At 45.3% G+C, this 18326-nt stretch overlaps 1 protein-coding gene across 1 annotated transcript in view; it reads left to right on the top strand.

Annotated features, from left to right (window-relative positions):
* CFAP44 (cilia and flagella associated protein 44) overlaps nt 1-18139 on the top strand; it is a 117657-nt gene extending 99518 nt beyond the window's left edge. The window contains exons 32-37 of the mRNA XM_074983552.1: nt 2952-3082; nt 6633-6749; nt 11111-11312; nt 12356-12516; nt 16183-16317; nt 16884-18139. Coding sequence (XP_074839653.1) covers nt 2952-3082; nt 6633-6749; nt 11111-11312; nt 12356-12516; nt 16183-16317; nt 16884-17066 — 929 coding nt within the window. The 3' untranslated portion in view covers nt 17067-18139. The remainder of the gene's footprint in view (nt 1-2951; nt 3083-6632; nt 6750-11110; nt 11313-12355; nt 12517-16182; nt 16318-16883) is intronic.
* The last annotated feature ends 187 nt before the right edge of the window (nt 18140-18326 follow it).

The following is an 18326-nucleotide window of genomic DNA, read 5'->3' as shown; positions in this document are numbered from 1 at the left end:
CCTGCCGCGATGTCCCGGGGATGGCCTCCGGGGGGGGCCCCCGGGGTGCGGGGCTTGCCTCCGGGGCGGACTCCGGCTGCAGGGCCTGCTGGGCCTCGTCAGCCGAGGTGTCAAGGGTGGCCGGAGGGGAGGAGGTGTGCCGGGAGCCCAGGATGTCCCTGAGCTCCCTGTAAAAGGGGCAAGTGACGGGGGCGGCCCCAGATCGGCTGGCCTCATCCCGGGCCCGGGCGTAACCCTGCCGCAGCTCCTTGACTTTACTCTGGACATGGTCCGGAGTGCGGGCAGGGTGACCCCGGGCAGCCAGGCCCTCGGCCAGCCGAGCGAACACATCCGCGTTCCGCCTCTTGCTCCCCATTACCTGGAGCACCTCCTCCTCGCTCCAGAGCCCCAGCAGGTCCCGCAGCTCGGCCTCCGTCCAGGAGGGGCCCCGCTGCCGCTTCCCAGACTGCCTGGCCCTCTGGCTGGGCTGGCTGCCCTGGCCCCCCCCTGGGGGGGGGTGTCCCCTGGGGGGGCTGCTGAGCAGCCATCGCCGCTGTGTGGTGGGCTGAGGGCTGTGCAGGCTGCCCGCGTGTGCAGGCTGCAGCCTGCACGTTGCCTCAGCTTCCTGCAGAGTCAGGGCGGGGGAGGGGACCTTTAAGGGGCCGCTCCATGCGGCCACCAGTGAGCTGAGGGGCTGGAGAGAGCGTCTCTCAACCCCCCCAGCTGATGGCCACCATGGAGGACCCGGCAATTTCGACGTTGCGGGACGCGGATCGTCTACACTGTCCCTACTTCGACGTTGAACGTTGAAGTAGGGCGCTGTTCCTATCCCCTCATGGGGTTAGCGACTTCGACGTCTCGCCGCCTAACGTCGAAGTTAACTTCGAAATAGCGCCCGACGCGTGTAGCCGCGACGGGCGCTATTTCGAAGTTAGTGCCTCTACTTCGAAGTAGCGTGCACGTGTGGACACAGCTAATGTGAATCATGGTGATTAAATCTGGCCTGTGTGTTACATAGCAACTGCTTATTTGCAGTTGGTGAACGTACATTTCAGGTGTTACGTGTCACATAAGTTTCACTGTTTCTTTCCTTCATCAGCCTATAATAACTGCAGTTATACAAAGCCTAGTACACCACAGTTACCATCTCTGAGGGGAAGATAAATGGAGGGAAAACATTTAATTCTTACAATTTAAAAAGGAACTAAATTCAAACAAGATCTGCCTTGACATTTGCCTTCAACTTTTTATTTGTTAAAAATGTGTTTAAAAAAAAACAGCTTTCTTTTTTGAAATGTTGCATACCTGTAGCCAACACTGAAATATGTACAGGTGGGGGGACAAGTTACCAGGCGATTCTAGGTTCTCTTCTCAGCTCTGTCAGCAACTCAGTGAGAGACTCTTGGCAGCAGACACAGTGTGTTTTCTCCTCTGTAAAATGGAAGTACAGTAGTGTAATGCATATGTATTACGACATCACTTTGAAGGCAAGTAATTGTAGTGCTTTTTTGTACTGGGACCTTGGCAGCCCCAATCATGGGATTGGCTGTGTTGGGGTAGTGGCGGGGAGCCAGCTGAGTACTGCCTCTTTTTTTTTTTTTTTTTTTAAACAAAAAAGGCAGTGCGTAAATGTACAATACAATGTGTGATGAATTAATTGTTGTGTTTGAAGGACCATTTGCCATTTCATTACTTTCTGTCTGAGCAGTGCCTTTAAAATATGCTCTTTCCTTAAAAACTCAAAAAATAGACTTGTTTGCGGTGCTGGTTTTCCTTCAAGGCTAGAAAGCCTGCATTTTCCCAGTTTCGGAGAGCAAATCAAGTTCTTCAGTGCCATCTAGTGGGTACAGTCAATGATTGCTCATTGCCAGGCATATTTCTAAATTTCTCTGTTCATTCCCTTTGTAAAAATGCTGCCCACCCATTCAGCAAGAGCAGATAACTTCTTCTGTTGAGGGAGTGAAACCATGAATTTAGTAAATGTTTGAGGTTGGCCTGGTGTATTTTTATGAACTGTATTTTTTTTAACTGCTTTATAGGTTGTTTTATTTCTGATTTCGGTAGAATTTATGAACAAATTGCCTTGCTATATTTTCATAACTGATTTCTGTCAGTTTGATAATGGTATTGTGATCCATATTCTTTCCTTCCATACTGAGGTGAGAGGAAAATCCTGATAAACAGCTAAAAATAATTTGCAAAATACAAATTATTGACTCAAGGAGGAGGTAGAGAACTGAATTTGAATTTTTGTCTTTACTTGCTGTGTTCTCAGTGTGGTTTGTCTTGCATAGTTACTTGAACTTGTGAATTATGTCTGCTGTTTTTCACACATGCTTAGTGTTTTATTTGACACACTGATCTCAGAGGTGAAAGTGGTACAGCGCACCAGTAAGAACTGACGGCCAGTACTGTCCTGTACAGAGCTGACAGCTGTGGCAGTGCTTTAATATCTCTGCCCCTTCTGCTCCCCATGTTGGCAGCCTTGCTTGTAGTGTTCAGCAGCAATATTGGTCCTACTGGTAGGGCTGTCAAAAGCGGGGAAACCAAATGGGAAGTTGCCTTGGGGACCAGAAATTAAAAGGGAGTAGGGCTCCCAGCTGCCACTACTGCAGCAGAAGTGGCTGGGAGTCCCGCCCCTTTCAAATTGCAGCTGGAGCCTCCAGGGCTGCCAGCTGCAGTCACTGCCACCCCAGGGCTCCAAGCTGCCACATGAAGGGCAAGGACTGGCTGGGGGAGTCTGGCCCTAGCTCCACGCCTTCTGCCAGAGATACCAACCCTTCCATGAGTCCAGAACTGACCCACCCCCACAAAAAAACAAACAAAAAAAAAAACACCCTACACCTTGTCAAGGTTGTTAGCATAGCAATAAGTCTTATCAATTGTTTTCAACCCTGTCTGAGTTGATGGTGTTGACTGTGTATCCATGCTGCCACCCCTCTGTTTTAATCTGAACCTACCTTCCTTCTCAGAATGTGATGAGGCACTCTTTGAAAATACTCTTCAACTCCGGGAGAAGCGGTTAGACATTGAGGAGGCTTTAGTGGAGGAGAAGAAAGTTATTGACAATCTCAAAAAGGAATATGATGCTTTGGCTAAAAAGGTACAAGCTCAACTTCCCGGCGAGCCTCATTTAGTTGTGTGTGAATGGGAATGGTATGGTACTTGAGTTGTCATCTTTTCACTGAAACTTAAAACTAAAGTCCTAGTGTCTCAAGATCATCAAAGATCCATTGGCACTGTTGGCAGGATTTCTAAATGTTAAACCGAAAGACCTGGGAACATTATAATGAGGGTGATTACATTATGCCCTATTAAGCAGAAATTTAATACACGAATTATCACATCCCATTCTAGGCAGTGTTACTGTGCTATCTCATTATATTTGATTGTTTTAGTGATGAATGAAGTTTTTAGTGAATGAATTTAGTTTTAGTGATGAATGAAGTGAGCCCTGGTCTTCTGTGTGAGACACTACAGCAGCATCGTCTGCGAATAGCATGTCTCTGATGAGGACTTCCCGCACCTTAGACTTAGCTTTCAGCCTTGCAAGATTAAACAGTTTCCCATCAGATCTTGTGTGCAGCAAGATGCCCTCTGTTGAAGATCCAAAGGCATGCTTCAGGAGGAGTGCAAAGAAGATCCTGAACAACGTAGACTGAAGGATGCCTGCTACTACTGAAGTGACCCCTGCATATATAGTACATGTAATGAGCTTTAGGCTAAAAGGCATCTCTAGAAAGGAAAGTTCTTACAGCAATTATTTCCTCATGTCTCTATTATAGTTTGCCTTGATGCAGCACGTCTGAAAATATGTAGTTTTAAGCCTCTTCCCTTACTGTTTAGTCCCATTGTAAAGATATCAGGCCATAGTCTCAGCCAGTGAAAATCAGCATAGCTTCACTGAATTCAGTAGAGCTACAAAAACAAGAAGTCGTCCTGTGGCATCTTACAGACTAACAGATATTTTGGAGCTTGAGCTTTCACGTTCAAAGACCTGCTTTGTCAGATATATGAGTGGGGGGTTCCAGAGGAGGGTTTAAATATATGAGCTTGCAAAAAGGAGGGAGTCCCAGTCAAGGGGATGGCCAGAGTTGACAAGGTTGTGAACATCAAGAGAGGAGAAATCAGGTCAATTCAGTCAGGGAGGATGTGGCCCATTATCAGTAGCTGATGTGGAGATGCGAACATCAAGAGCTGAAAAACTGCTTTTGTAATTGGCCAGCCACTCCCAGTCTCTGTTCAGTCCTTGGTTGATGATGTCAAATTTGCAAATGAATTGCAGCTCTGCAGTTTCTCTCTGGAGTCTGTTTATACAATTTTTTTGTTGTAGGATTGCTACTTTTAAATCTGTTACTGAGTGTCCAGGGAAATTGAAGTGTTATTCTAGAGGTTTTTGTATATTACCATTCCTGATGTGTGATTTGTGTCCATTTATTCTTTTACGTAGAGAATGCCCAGTTTCGTCAATGTATATTGCAGTGAGGCATTCCTGGAACATGATGGCATATATTATATTAGTAGATGTGCAGGTGGAAGAGCCCCCGATGAGATGGTTGATGTGGTTAGGTCCTGTGATGGTGTATCTCGTGTAGATATGTGAGCAGAGTTGACACCAAGGTTTGTTGCAGGGATTGGGTCCATGTTTAGAGTTACTGTGGTGTGATCTATAGTTGCTGGTGAGAATTTGTTTTAAGGTTGACGGGCTTTGTGTAGGCGAGGACTGACCTGCCACCCAAGTTCTGTGAGAGTGAAGGATCATTATCCAGGATGGCTTGTAGATCACTGATGATGTGCTGGAGAGGTTTTAGCCGGGGGCTGGATGTGATGGCCGGTAGCGCTCTGTTATTTTCCTTGTTGAGCCTGTCTTTTTGTAGCAGGTGGCTTCTGGGAACACATCTGGTTCTGTCAATCTGGTTCTTCACTTCCTTCGGTGGGTATTATAAAAATATATATATGGAGATAAACATCTCATAGAACTGGAAGGGACCTTGGGAGGTCATCGAGTCCAGTCCCCTGCCCTCTTGGCAGGACCAAGCACTATCCCTGACAGATTTTTTTTTTAATCTATTTGCCCTAGACCCCTAAATGGCCTCCTCAAGGACTGAATTCACAAACCTGTGTTTAGCAGGCCAAGGCTCAAACCACTGAGCTATCCCTCTCCTCTATTGCATTGTAGTTTCAAAAAAGCTTGGTCAAGGTCTTGTAGATGTTTGTTGCTGTCTGAGGGATTGGAACAAATGCACTTGTACCTTAGTGCTTAGCTGTGTACAATGGATTGTGTGGTGTGCCCTGAATGGAAGCTGGAGGCATGTAGGTAAGCATAGCAGTCCTTGGGTTTCCGGTATACGGTGGTGTTTATGTGACCATTACTTATTTGCACAGTATCGTCCAGGAAGTGGGTCTCTTGTGTGGACTGGTCCAGGCTGAGGTTGATGGTAGGGTGGAAACTGTTGAAATCACCGTTGAACTCTTCAAGAGCTACACTGATTTATAACAGCTGTTGATCTGGCTTATTATGCTGCATCATTCAAATCATTACCTAATTACATAATAAATAAAACTGTTTGTATTTAAGATGCTACAGGACTGCTTATTCATTCAAATCATGTTATAGCTGTGTGAAAAACAGGATTTTCTGAAATGAGAGGGGAAGTGAGCAGGTAGGTGGGGGGTGAGTGAAAGAGTCAGGGAGGTGTTTTGTCTTTACACAAATGTCTGATTTAACTGCAAATAAGGTTTAAAAATTGGAAATCTTAGGCACTTGTAGAACACCCATCACAGTAGTAACTAACAAAAAAACTCAGCTTTGTTGAAAGATGATTTTAATATCCCACAGTCTTAAGTTTACTTAAATGTAATTTGCAATCTTTGTGATTTCATTTTTTTATATTAACTTGTGGCTCTTTTTTCATCAGGGAGTTCAGTTTGTATTCAATCAAAAATACGTTTTTTTTTTAAATTTAAAGTAAGATTCTGCTCTGGAAAAAAAACGCTCTGCAACAAACAGCATGATGTAAGGTTCCATTTTTACTGTAGCTTAAAGCTATCCAACCCAATATGCTCAGTTTACAAGTTTGTTTGTTTGATAAAGACTTTCTGATTCACCGTGTGATCTGAAAATCAAACTGGGTTCTTTTCTTGTCACTGTACCAATATCCTCCTAGTAGAATTTAGTAGAACAATGCTATGGATAATGCATAAGCCAGAATAGAATCCAGTCCCATTCCTATAGCTTGTGGATGCTCCAGAGCTAATTGGAATAAAAGCTTATTGTTTTAGCCACTCAAGTGGGCAGAAGTTCTGATAGCCACAAGGAGGGCATTTACTGAGTAAAAAGGTCACTTTTGCACTGACACAGTCAGCACAGCACCTCACTTTAGAAAGACTATGATCCTGTTCCTGAGCAGTGAAGTTAGTTACTGATAGCAGGGCAGAACAAAATAACATGGCCCTTCTGTACTACATTCCTTTTAAACAAGACATATGTTGCCTTTGCTCTAACATAGAAGCCAATAGTATAAATGGATGGGTTGGGCCCCTACTTCTAAACCAGTTCCAGAGCAGCTCCCAGGCACCATTTCCGTGTTGGTGGCCGGTTTAAGTACAAATTATGAAGCCCTCACATCTGAACGTGGCTTGGCTCTCTACAGGTGAAAGTGGTGGGAGCCAGTTTGGACACTGCTGAGGGGGAGCTAGAGGCCTTTCAACGGGAGAAGCAGCAGCAACTGAATGAGCTACACGTTGTAGTGCCTCTGAAGCTACATCAGGTGATGCGAGAGTGTGTATGTTTGCTGCATGTGGCCTCGCAACAGCAAGACTGGGGTGGGCAATAGCCAGCCTATGGGCTGGACACAGTTCACCAGAGTTAGGTACTCTGGCGGACTGCCAGATGCTTTGTTTACCTGCACATCTGCAGATAGGGCTGCTCCCAGTGGCCACAGTTTATCATTCCTGGCCAGTGGGAGCTGCAGGAAGCAGTGTGGGCTGGTTATTGCCTACCCTTGAGCAAGATGATTCCAAGCAGATGGAATATGGGCCGGTACAATTGAAGTACAGATTGCACCTCACTGGTCCAGCACCCTTAGGACCAGACTGGTCCCAAATGAGAGAATTTGCCAAATCAAATAGTGGTCCAACTGATGCTGGCAGCCCAGACATGCCTGCTGGTCTGCCCCGGCTTGGCTCCCAGCCCTGCTGTGGTAGCCCCAGCTCCCAGTCCTGATGCAGCAGCTGATGCAGAGGTGGGGTTGCCAGGAAAGCCCTGAACTGCCAGCTCTCCTGCTTCCTGATTCCCAGCTTCCAGGGCTCTCTGGCCCAGGAACATCTGGTCCTGTCGGACCAGGGATGTTGCCAGACCAAAGAGTACCAGTTTAGGAAGGTGTGACATGCATTATTTTCATGGGAACAACAACAATTTTGTTGCTTGCAGTGTTTGTTCTGAGAGTTATGGGACCTGGGACTGACTTGGAATATCTAGTTCTTGTTGAAGTTAGAATTATGTGCCCCTCTACTGCTGGACTAGTAAGGGAATACAATGAGTAGTAAGGCAAGGCAGCAGTGCTCATTACTGCAGAATGGTTAGAAATTTGTTTTGAGCTTGATCTTGGAGTTTTTCTATGGGCAAAATTGGAGATAATGGAGTTTTGCTCAAGTAAAGACTGGCAGCTTTTGTCCCAGATTTGTTCACAGCAAGGCTGGTGATCTGAGAGCGGGGAGACACACTTGAAACAGTGTTACTTTTTTTCCACTGGGTTGGGTTCTTTTTTGCTGTTAGTTAATTTTGTGTCTTGCTCTGAGATTTATGCAGAGAACGCTGAAAAATAGGACAGGCCCCACCTGTTCTTGCCCAGCTGCTTCTGGGGCAGGCCTTCCTCCCCTGCCTGATTTCTCTTTGGCCCTCTGCATCCAGTTAAAGTGCAGCTATGCTTCAGTTGCCACCCCGGCAAGTTCATTAAACAAGGACTTAATTGGTCAAATATTAAGGACAGAAACATGTCAGGACTGACTATATAGTTTTGTAGACCGCAGGCTGCTGGAGCACAGAAGCATTTGGGTAAAGAATTGTCTACCCCAGTCCCCTCCATGTCAGTTGTGAAAGGTGAAATAATGAGCCAGCATCTGTGCTGAGAGCCCATGTTGGGTATAAACAGGTTCTAATCATGCTGGGGGCTGCCATGTTGGGAATGAGGTTTCCCTAAGCCGTACTGGGCCAGTTGGGTTTAAAACAGCATACTGTCTGTACACAACATTCAAACCCTTGTACTTTGACTGGAGCATAGGTCTTCTACAGGTCTCCTCCACTTCACTCTGCCTTGAGACAAAACTTCTAGCTGGCTCCAGGAGTACCCCAGTTGTTGTCCTTTGGTCTCAGTAGACCTTCTCCATGTTGCCCAAGCTCTTCCTCTCTTGTATTTTCCTTGAGGGTTCCATTTGAGAGCTTGATGGACTATGCTGGAGGATGGTTTTCTGAGTGTGTGGCCTAGCCATCCCCACTTTCCTCTGTTGATTTGAACATCAAATGGTTCTTGTCCTGCTCTGTTCCAAAGCTCCTCATTTGTGACAAAGTCTTGTCGTTTGATGTGAAGGATGTTCTTAAGGCATGTGTTTATGAATGTCTATAGCTTGTGATTTAAAGACTTCTTAGTATGTCAGGTCTTGCATCCATACAAGAGCACACTCTTCACATTTGTGTTGAAGATCCATAGTATCGTCTCCACAGATATTATTTCTGAACTCCATAAGGGATGGAGAGTCTTGAATGCAGCTGTTGCTTTCCCAGTCCTGGCATTTACTATCCTTATCTGTTCTGGTGTCTCAGGCCATAATACTCCCCAAGTAGGTGAACTGCTCCACATCTTCCAGGTTCTCCCCTCCCAGTGTGATGGTGGTGGCGTTGGACTGGTTGATCCTCATTGTCTTGGTCTTTCCCTTGTTAATGCTCAGTCCGGTCATTGAGGCAGTTTTGTCTAGTGTTGTGACCTTTTCTTCCATACTTTCATGTTGGTGTGAAAGGAGGGTGACATCATCAGCAAAATCAGTGTCCTCTTGCTATTTGAAAAGCGTCCACTGAATTCCGCATTGATGACCTTCTGTTGTCCTGTTCATAATCCAGTCCATTGTGATCAAGAACACTCCTGAGAGTATGCCAAGGGAGTCTGTCAAGACACCATTGTGAACAACTTGGCATGTTGAGGGTTCGTATGTTGGATCAGGTTAGTAATTTTGGATGGGCTGCCGTGGTGTTGCAGCAGTTTCCACAGAGTGTCTATCAATGCTGTAAAAGGCTTTTTCAAAGTCTGTGAAGGTTATATACAGGGGGAAGTTCCACTCAAGCAACTGTTTTGCGATCACTCTGAGAATTGCTATTTGGTCAGTACAAGACCTCTCCAGAAGTCAGCCTGTTCTTCGCAGAGCTGTGTATCAATTTCTGTCTTCATTGTCTCCAAGAGAATCCTATTGAATGCCTTTTCTGGAACAGACAGTAACGTGATGCCCTTCCAGTTCTTTCATTCCTTCAGGTTGCGCTTCTTTGGAAGCTTGATAAGGTAGCCATATTTCCAGTCTTGTGGAATCTCTTCAGTGCCCCAAACTTTCCCAAATAGATCATACATCATGTTGACTGATGTCTCACTACCTGCCTTGATTGCTTCTGGGGGGATGTTGTCTGGACCAGGTGCTTTTCTGCTTTTCAGATGGGAAATGGCTCTTCTGATTTCTTCTTTTGTGGGCGTGCTGCTGTTAATTTGCAGCAGTATATTTGCAGATGGTAAGTCAGGAGTTCATGTGGGCAGGGCAGTTCAATAGCTCTTCAAAATGTTCCTTCCATCTACTGAGCAGCTCACTTGGGTTTGTTAGTGAGTGCCCCTCCTTATCCTGTGCTGGCTGATACACTGTATGCTGTGACCCAGCTAGCCTCAGAGTGATGTTATACAGCTCTCTCAAGTTTCATTGTCCTGCAGCTTGTTCAGCTTGTTGTGCAAAGTTTTCCACAAAGTTTTTCTTGTACCATTTTACAACCTTTTTAACTTTTTCATTGGCTTCAGAATACAGTCTCTGAGCTTCCATCTTGGCTGCTCTTATTTTGCTATTGTTGATTACTGCTTTTCTGTCCTTACGTTCTTTCCCTTTTCTCAGAGTTTCTGCTGTGATCCATTCTTTGTGACACCTTGTCCTTTTTCTCAGTGTTTTACTGCAGGTCTCTTTCTGGGCTGTAGTGGTTTGTTCCCAAATTTTGTTCCATGGTAGCGTCTTTCAGGATGAGTTTGGTCAGAAGTGCATATCTGTTGCACAGGTCCACTTAGAAACCAGCTCTTGTCTCTATATCCTTCAGCTGCTCAGTGTTGAATCTCAGTCCCAGCTTGGTCACTCTTGTGGTGTACCTCTTCAGCTTGAACTTGAGTGTTATCATGACCAAATAGTGGTCTTAACCTACATCTGCTCCTCTTCTCGCGTGGACATCCTGCATTGATCTTCTAAAAGAACTGCTGATACAGATGTGATCAATCTGGTTTTCTGACTGTTGGTCTGTTGAAACCCAAGTGACCTTGTGGATTCTTTTGTGTAGAAAAACCGTACAGCCAATCTGTTGAAGGAACAAAACTCACTGAAGCACTTTCCATTTTTGTTAGTGTTGCCTAGGTCTTTTTTTGCCATGGTCTGTTCTCTGCCTGAATTTATGCTTTCAATTTTCCCACTGAAGTCATCCATCAAAATCAACATAGCCTTCTTTGCTCTCTGGTTCACAACATTTTGTAGTTTCTCATAGAAGTCTATTTTATATTCCCTCACCGCTTCGTTGCTTGGTGCATAACATGGTACAGTTAGTATCTTCTGCACTTTGGTATACAGTCTGACTGTAATAATGCATGATGATACCAATGTCCATGCCGTTAAAGCACCAGATAACATCAAGCCCACACCTTCTGTGTATGTGGTATGCCCTGAGCAGTGAGGGTTTTACCTGTTGACAAGTTTAGCATCCCAGATTGTGTCCATCTTGTCTCACACAAGCCCAAAACTGCAAGATTGTACTGTTTCATCAATGACTGTGCTATAGTGACTTGAATTCGCAACACCATTAACATGCAATCATCAGCCTTGTCTGATTATTATCTGACTATTTCTGCAGGTGGAGTATGTGGTAAATGGAGAGTTACCCAGTGACCTGTCCCAAGCCTTGGTGTTTACCAACCATGCCTTGGAGTATCTGCACCAAAGGATCATGGCCCTGCAGCATGAGAAGTTGGAGCAGAGGGAGCTCTACAAACAGGCCCGACAGCAGCATAAGCAGCTCATCCGGGATAGGAGGGAGTTAGAGATAAGGATTCGGCGTGAGTTCCTAAGCACAGTTTGGTTTTATCTGCTGTGTGTATGGCATGCTAGATCTCTTTCTGTCTTAGAGGTGGGTGGGCATCTTTTCTTGCATACATCCATGTCTAATGTGTACGTATTGCTGAGTGTTAGTTCATTCATTAACTGCCTTTTTCACCTCTGCTCCCTGCGCTGACTCCAGTATCCCAGTGGAGTACTGTGGAGATGGTGCTGATGGCATTATGACCGGAATGGAGAAATAAGCAAAAGGAAGCACAGCAGTAGAACTGTTTTTCATAGGCATCAGTGGGTTTGCAGTGATACAGAGCTGTGGTAGGCAACAGCTCTATGTGTATGTAGCCTATGAGACATTTTGTTTACTGTTGCCCACCAGTTCCTAAATTCTGCTGGTTTCTGTCAGCATATTTTTCCTACTGGCATTACTGAAGTGACAGGCACTGGAAGGGAGGTGTGTACTGATGACACACATCATTGACTGTGAGAGCCAGGTGCTCCCTCTGCATCTAATCAAAGAATTGCTAAAGTTCAATTGGCACACGCTGCAAACTCTAGGTACTCAAGTGCAGCTGGCAAAACTGCCCTATTCCAGCGGGCCATCTTGGTTATGACAATCTTGCAGCCCACTGAGATGAAGGAAAGCCACTCACATGGCCCATTCATTTGCCTAGGTTGCACATTGCTGCTATAGATTGACCATGAATGATATGAAATAGGGCTGGTTACAGGGTCAGGACTGCTGGCTACTATTCCAGCCTCACTCTGATTCATTTTGTGGCTCTCTAAGAGCTCCACAAAGGAAAAGAAATCTGAATCATTAGCCTATTTTACAGCTGGGGAAACTGATGCGTTGAGCAGCAAAGTGATTTACCCAAGGTCATCTCCTAGCAAAGCTGGGATCTGCACCCAAGACCTTCTGAGTTCTAGTCCCCTCTGGCTCTGTATCCTAGGCAACTCTCCATCTCCATAGCTGTATTAGCTGTTTTGTTAACCTGTGAAAAATGTTTCAGAATATACATCTTAAATGTGATGACTGTTCTGGTAGGATTGGAAGAGAACTGTAATCAGCTGATGCTGATGAAGTTTGGCCGGGTGGTGGATTTGGAGGCCCTGCAGACCCTCTCTGTTAACACAAACCTGGAAGAGCTAAAGATGAAAATGATGGAAAAAGAGCACATGCATGCCCAGGAACTCAAAAAGTGGGAGGTAAGGAGCAGGGACAGAAGCCTCTAGGCCAGTGATACAGCTGCAATTATAAGAAATTCACTTGCCTAGAAACTGAATAGCTGTATAAAAATCTTTTCAGTGGGGGGTTCTTAACTTCTTTTCACTAGTCATTTTTAAACCATACCCTTTTTCCACTCATATCCCCAAATCCTTTCTACTTCAGTCCCAAACTCCTGTAACACTTGCTGGTTTTTACTGGCAGATGATAAAATCTCAGATTAGGGTTGGAAGAAACCACAGGAGATTATCTAGTCCAACCCCTTCTTAAAGTAGGACCAACCCCAACTAAATCACCCAGCCAGGGCTTCGTCAAGCCAGGCCTTACAAACCTCTAGGGATGGAAATTTCACCAAATCTCTAGGTAACCCATCCCAGTGCTTTGCCACCTGCTAGTGAAATAGTTTTTCCTAAAAACCTAGACCTCCCCCACTGCAACTTGAGACCATTTCTCTTTGTTCTATCATCTACCACCACTGAGAATAGCCTAGCTCCATCCACTTAGGAACCCACCTTCAGGTAGTTGAAGGCTCAATTGCCCTATCATTCTTCTCTTCTGGAAATTTAAATAACTCCATTTCCTTCAGCCTCTCCTAATTACATCCTGAGCCTAGCCCTGTAATCATTTGTGTTGCTCTCCACTGAATACTCCTCAGTGTGTCCACATCCTTTCTGTAATAGGTGACCCAAGACTGGACACAATACTTTAGCAGTGGCCTCATCAGTACCAAACAGAGGGGAATAATCACCTCCCTCGATCTGCTGACAAGGTTCCTATTAATTCAGGCCAATATCCCACTAGGCTAAAGGTGCACTGACTCACATCCAGCTTCTCATCTACTGTAATGCTCAGGTCCTTTTCTGCAGAACTGCCACTTAGCCAACTAGTCCGCAGCCTGTAGCAGTGCTTGGGATTCTTCCATCCTTTGTGCATGACTCTGCACTTGTCCTTGTTGATTTCTTAGGGCCCCGAACTCCATTTTGCCACTCTGAACCCTCTTCCTATCCTCCAGTTTATCTACCTCTCTGCACAGTTTGGCGTCATCCGCAAGCTTGCTAAGGGTGCAGTTCATCCCAGCATCCAGCTCATTAACAAAGATGCTGAGCAAAACTGGCCCCAGGCCTGATTCCTGGGGCACTCTGCTTGATACCAGCTGCCAGCTGGACCTGCAGCTGTTGATCACTACTCGATGAGCCTGACAGTCTAGCCAGCTTTCTATCCACCTTATAGTTCAGGCATCCAATTCATACTACTTTAACTTGCTGGCAAGAATACTGTGGGAGAGCATATCTGAAGCTTTGCTGAAGTCAAAATTTATCTCATCCACCGCTTTCCCCATACCACAGAGCCAGTTACCCCAGAAGGCAAATCAGGTTGGTCAGGCATGACTTGCCCTTGGTGAATCCATGTTGACTGTTCCTGATCTCCATTTTCTCATCTAAGTGCTTCAGAATGGATTCCTTGAGGACCTGCTCCATGATATTTCCAGGGACTGAGGTGAGGCTGACTGGTCTGCAGTTCCTTATTCTCTTTTTAAAAGATGGGCACTACATTTGCCTTTTTCTGACCATCTGGGACCACCTTCATCATTGCAGGTTTTAAAAGATAATGTCCATTGGCTCTGCAATTGCATCAGCCAACTCCCTCAGCACCCTTGGACGCGTTAGATCCTGCCCCATGGACTTGTGCATGTCCATCTTTTATAAATAGGCCTTTTCCTATTCTTTCATCCCTGAGGACTGCTCACCTCCTCCCCCTACTGTGTGGCCCAGTGCAGCATTCTGGAAGATGACCTTGTCTGTGAAGCGGGTCTTTGCCCACAGAAGCTCATGCCCCAAAATATCTGTCAGTCTATAAGGTACCACAGGACTTCTTGTTGTTCTTGAAGATACAGACTGACACGGCCACCTCTCTGACACCTGTCTGTGAAGACGGAGACAGAAAACAAAAGCATGGAGTACGTCAGCTTTTTCCAAGTCATCTGTCACTAGATTGCCTCCCCCATTCAGCAAGGGGCCTAGAGTTTCCCTGATTTTTGTCTTGTTGGACACATACCTGTAGAAACCCTTCTTGTTACCTTCACATCCCTGGGTGGCTGACTGGTGTCAGGGTGATTGCATTGCCTCATGAGAACCAGGCCTGTGAGCTGGGAACTTCTGTCAGCTGTCCAAAAAAAGCCTTATCTACCTTTCACATAATACATCATCACCATTTTCTCTGAGTTCAGTTCCTGTCTTTCTAAGGGATTCCCAGGGTGGTGTTCTCTTTAATTGGTGTTCAGCGCCTAATCCCCTAAGGCTGCTGCTACACTACCATTGTCCCATCGGAGGTGCCATGGTAATGAGGCAATTGGAAGCAGACTAATGAGGCGTTCACATGCATATTCAGCACATCATTAGCATAATGGCAGCCACACAAACAGACTTCAATTTTCAGATTGCTGCTGAAGATTGGAGCAACTTCGAAATAAGCACCCCGCTTCGACATTTCCTTATTCTAATCTAGTTCTGTGAGAGAAAGGGAATGTTGAAGCAGGGCACTTATTTTGAAGCTGCCCCCATCTTCACTCTCAATCTGAAATTCGAAGTCTGTTCAAGCAGCTGCCATTATGCTAATGAGGTGCTGAGTATGCACACCAGCGCCTTATTGGCCTGCTTCCAATTGCCTCATTACAGTGGCACCTCTGACAGAACAATGGTAGTGTAGCAGCAGCCTAAGTCCTGCTTTGAAAATTTCAGCTGTAATACTTAATTTAGCTACTAAGTGCTTTAGGGTAGGGGCTGTCTGTACAGCACCAAGCCTGATGGGGTTCCTGGGTGCTACAGGAATACAAATAATTATTTAAAAATACTTTTTTGATATCTGGAAAACAGTATTCTGGACTAATAAACATCTGAGCCTACTTGTTAGTCAGAGCTTAGCCTCCAGACCTAAGTGTTTCTTCAACCCGAGACCCAGCCATTACTTTGTAAACAGGAACCACCCCTCCAGTTATTGTTAGAATACCCAAGCATTATTTTTGTCATTTTAAAAGTATGAAAAACATAAGGAACATTGGCAACACATTTAAGAGTGGTTGCAAAAGTCAGCAGACATGGAAGACCTCCCATATAAACATGCACACTGTTGTCTGCTTTAATTTAAGGCATTTGACCAAAATGCTATTGTTTCTCCGAGAACTGCACAGGAAAACACAGAAGCCTGCATACATGTTTTTAATACATTGTAACAGCAACAAAGGGTCCTGTGGCACCTTATAGGCTAACAGAAAAGTTATATATATAAAAAGTCTATAAGGTGCCACAGGACTCTTCGTTGCTGTTATGGATCCAGACTAACATGGCTACCCCCTCCAATATTTAATACATTGTGTCTCCTTTTCACCTCCTTGTAAAGAACTCAATGACAAAACTGTCTTTGGGCAACATTTTGGGTTCAGATCTGTTGAGGTAATTCAGTACAGGTCAGTGGAGTTTCTCCGAGTTTACATCAGTATAACTTTCTGGTCTGGATCTGGCCCAGGGAATTCTGCCATTGACTTCAGTGAGCGCGAGAGCAGCTTCATTATGAAACATCTGCTCCATACAATATTATGCTATTTGCCACTGGAAAAAAGGAAAGTGTCCTTCACCTTTCTTCCATCCCAGGAGAAGATTTTTGAGTTGCGGCAACGGCTGATGATGCTGATGAAAGAAAACACCAGCAAGCTGCAGCAGCTGAACAGCTTCTGCATTGAAAAGCAAGGACTGGAAACAAAGCTGGACGCTCTGCAGAATAACCTGGTAAACTGTCCTGCTGCCCTATGCTTAACTTGTTTGTGACTGTTTGGTAACCAGCCTTTGTGTGTTCCCACTAGGAGGCCTTTAGAATTCTTTGTACTGCGCTCAACATGTGGTGCTCTGAGGTTATGATGACCCATGGTAAAAGTTAAGCACCAACTCCACTTTTTATTGCAGTGGGGCGGCGTTCATCCATATCCCCACTAGAGCAGGCCATGACCCCTTCTCCCTTTGTTAAGACCTTGCCTTCCTTTTAACATTGCCCTGCAACCGCCATATTTCTTACTGAAAGGAGATTGGGTGGGATTTCCCTCGAGCAGTCCACACCACTCCATTTTGTGCAGTGTGGTCTGAGTGAAATAACATGTGTTCTCTCCCCTGTGGGAGCTTTCGCTCAGGCCCAGCATTGAATTAACTGCCACTTACTGAGTGGTTGGAAGATGTGAGTGGAGAAGTTGTAAACTTGTTCTAGGCTGGGGTTGGTGAGGGAAAGGCTTTGCTTTCTGAGCTTAAGCACGGGGGAAGACATGGCTTCACTTCACATGAGCTCTGTTTACCTCTTCCTACAGGGAGCAGAATTCCAGGGCCCCCGGAAAGCTGAGCTCGAGGAGAAAAAGAGGCTGATTACGCTGGTCCAACTCCAGGCCCAGGAGGCAGAAGTACTCAAGGAGGAAATCACTCTCTTAAGCAGAAAAGACGGGCGCATTTTCCCACCACCTCAGCCACCGCCAGATACCAAAATACTAAACTAAAGTTTCTTCTGTCACTAGCCTCATTCATTAGACATTTCCCTTCTGATTGGCATATGTCAGCAAAAGGCTCAAGCTCTGGTCCCAATAAGTTCGGCCCAAAAGGTTTTTATCATCTTTGCAATCTGCTTGCGGGGTTCCATGTTTCCCATCTTCCATAGGATCTCTCTAATCAAGAGAAGCTACGGATGCTACAGATCCCAAAAATGCAGTGATCGTCTGTGCAGAGCCAGTTAGCACCTTGCTAGCTGGAAGCTGTATTCTGCTGTCTGCAGCATAGGATGAGCTGCAGCAAACAGCTTGACTTAATGTTGATTTGTTACAGTTTTTATATACCCTTTAAGCAATGACTGCACTAAGCGCTCAGCCTGTTCTTCCCTGGCTGTTACAAGCCATTCTTCATGTCAGTCAGACCTGCCTTTGAGCTATAACTGTGCATAGCTCATTTACCCCAGACTAGTCAAAGGCCTAGCATCTGGCTGTCCCCTCTTTACTACTTTGTCTTCCAAGCAGCAGGGTAGCTCATTCCCTTCCATGTGTCCTGAAAGATTATCTGTTTTTATATCTTCTTCTGTGTGTGTGATGGGTAATTTCTTAACTATAGTAATTAGGCAACACACCCTTGCAGGATAATAAGCACAAAGACGGGGAAGGCATTTCATGGATTTTAACTATGCAAAGTTAGTTCTGAAGTTGGCATCATAGTATAGCTAATAAAAGTTTGTAAGCAGGCTATATTGCTTTGAGGCTAGTCTACACTTTGATTTTTTTTTTAAGGCCAAAAGGGCTCATTCTGAGCTGCTAAGGTAATGTTTTTCCAGAAGTGATTTAAGTGTCTACATGCTTAAATCACCGAGCTGGCTTTTGAACTTGTTACCCTTTGCCCATAAAATTTCACCTGTTGACCCATGTATCACACACCGTTGAATAAGAGCATCTCTTTTACCAAGGTGTCCAATTTTGCGCTCAAGTGATGACTTTTCCAGTGTGAGCTCTTCCTGACAGCGTTCAGCCATTGGATGTGATGTCTTAGGCCGATACTCAAGGGCTCCGTAGTCTAACCTATATTAGTAGCATGGCTGTCAAAGCAAGGCAAAAAAAGCTTTCCTTGACATTGTGGTTTGGTTTGCTAGTGGCTACCCTTACAGAGAAGACTAGTGAAAGAGAGAGAGAGAGAGAGAGAGAGTGTGTGTGTGTGTGTGTGTAAAAGCAAGCGGGGGGGGCGGGTAATGCAAAGTCAGGCCTCTCTTGGTGCAAATTTAA

The sequence above is a fragment of the Carettochelys insculpta genome, chromosome 1 (genome assembly GCF_033958435.1).
Source record: "Carettochelys insculpta isolate YL-2023 chromosome 1, ASM3395843v1, whole genome shotgun sequence".
Lineage (NCBI taxonomy): Eukaryota > Metazoa > Chordata > Testudines > Carettochelyidae > Carettochelys > Carettochelys insculpta.
This window is presented reverse-complemented; position numbering and strand designations above follow the sequence as displayed.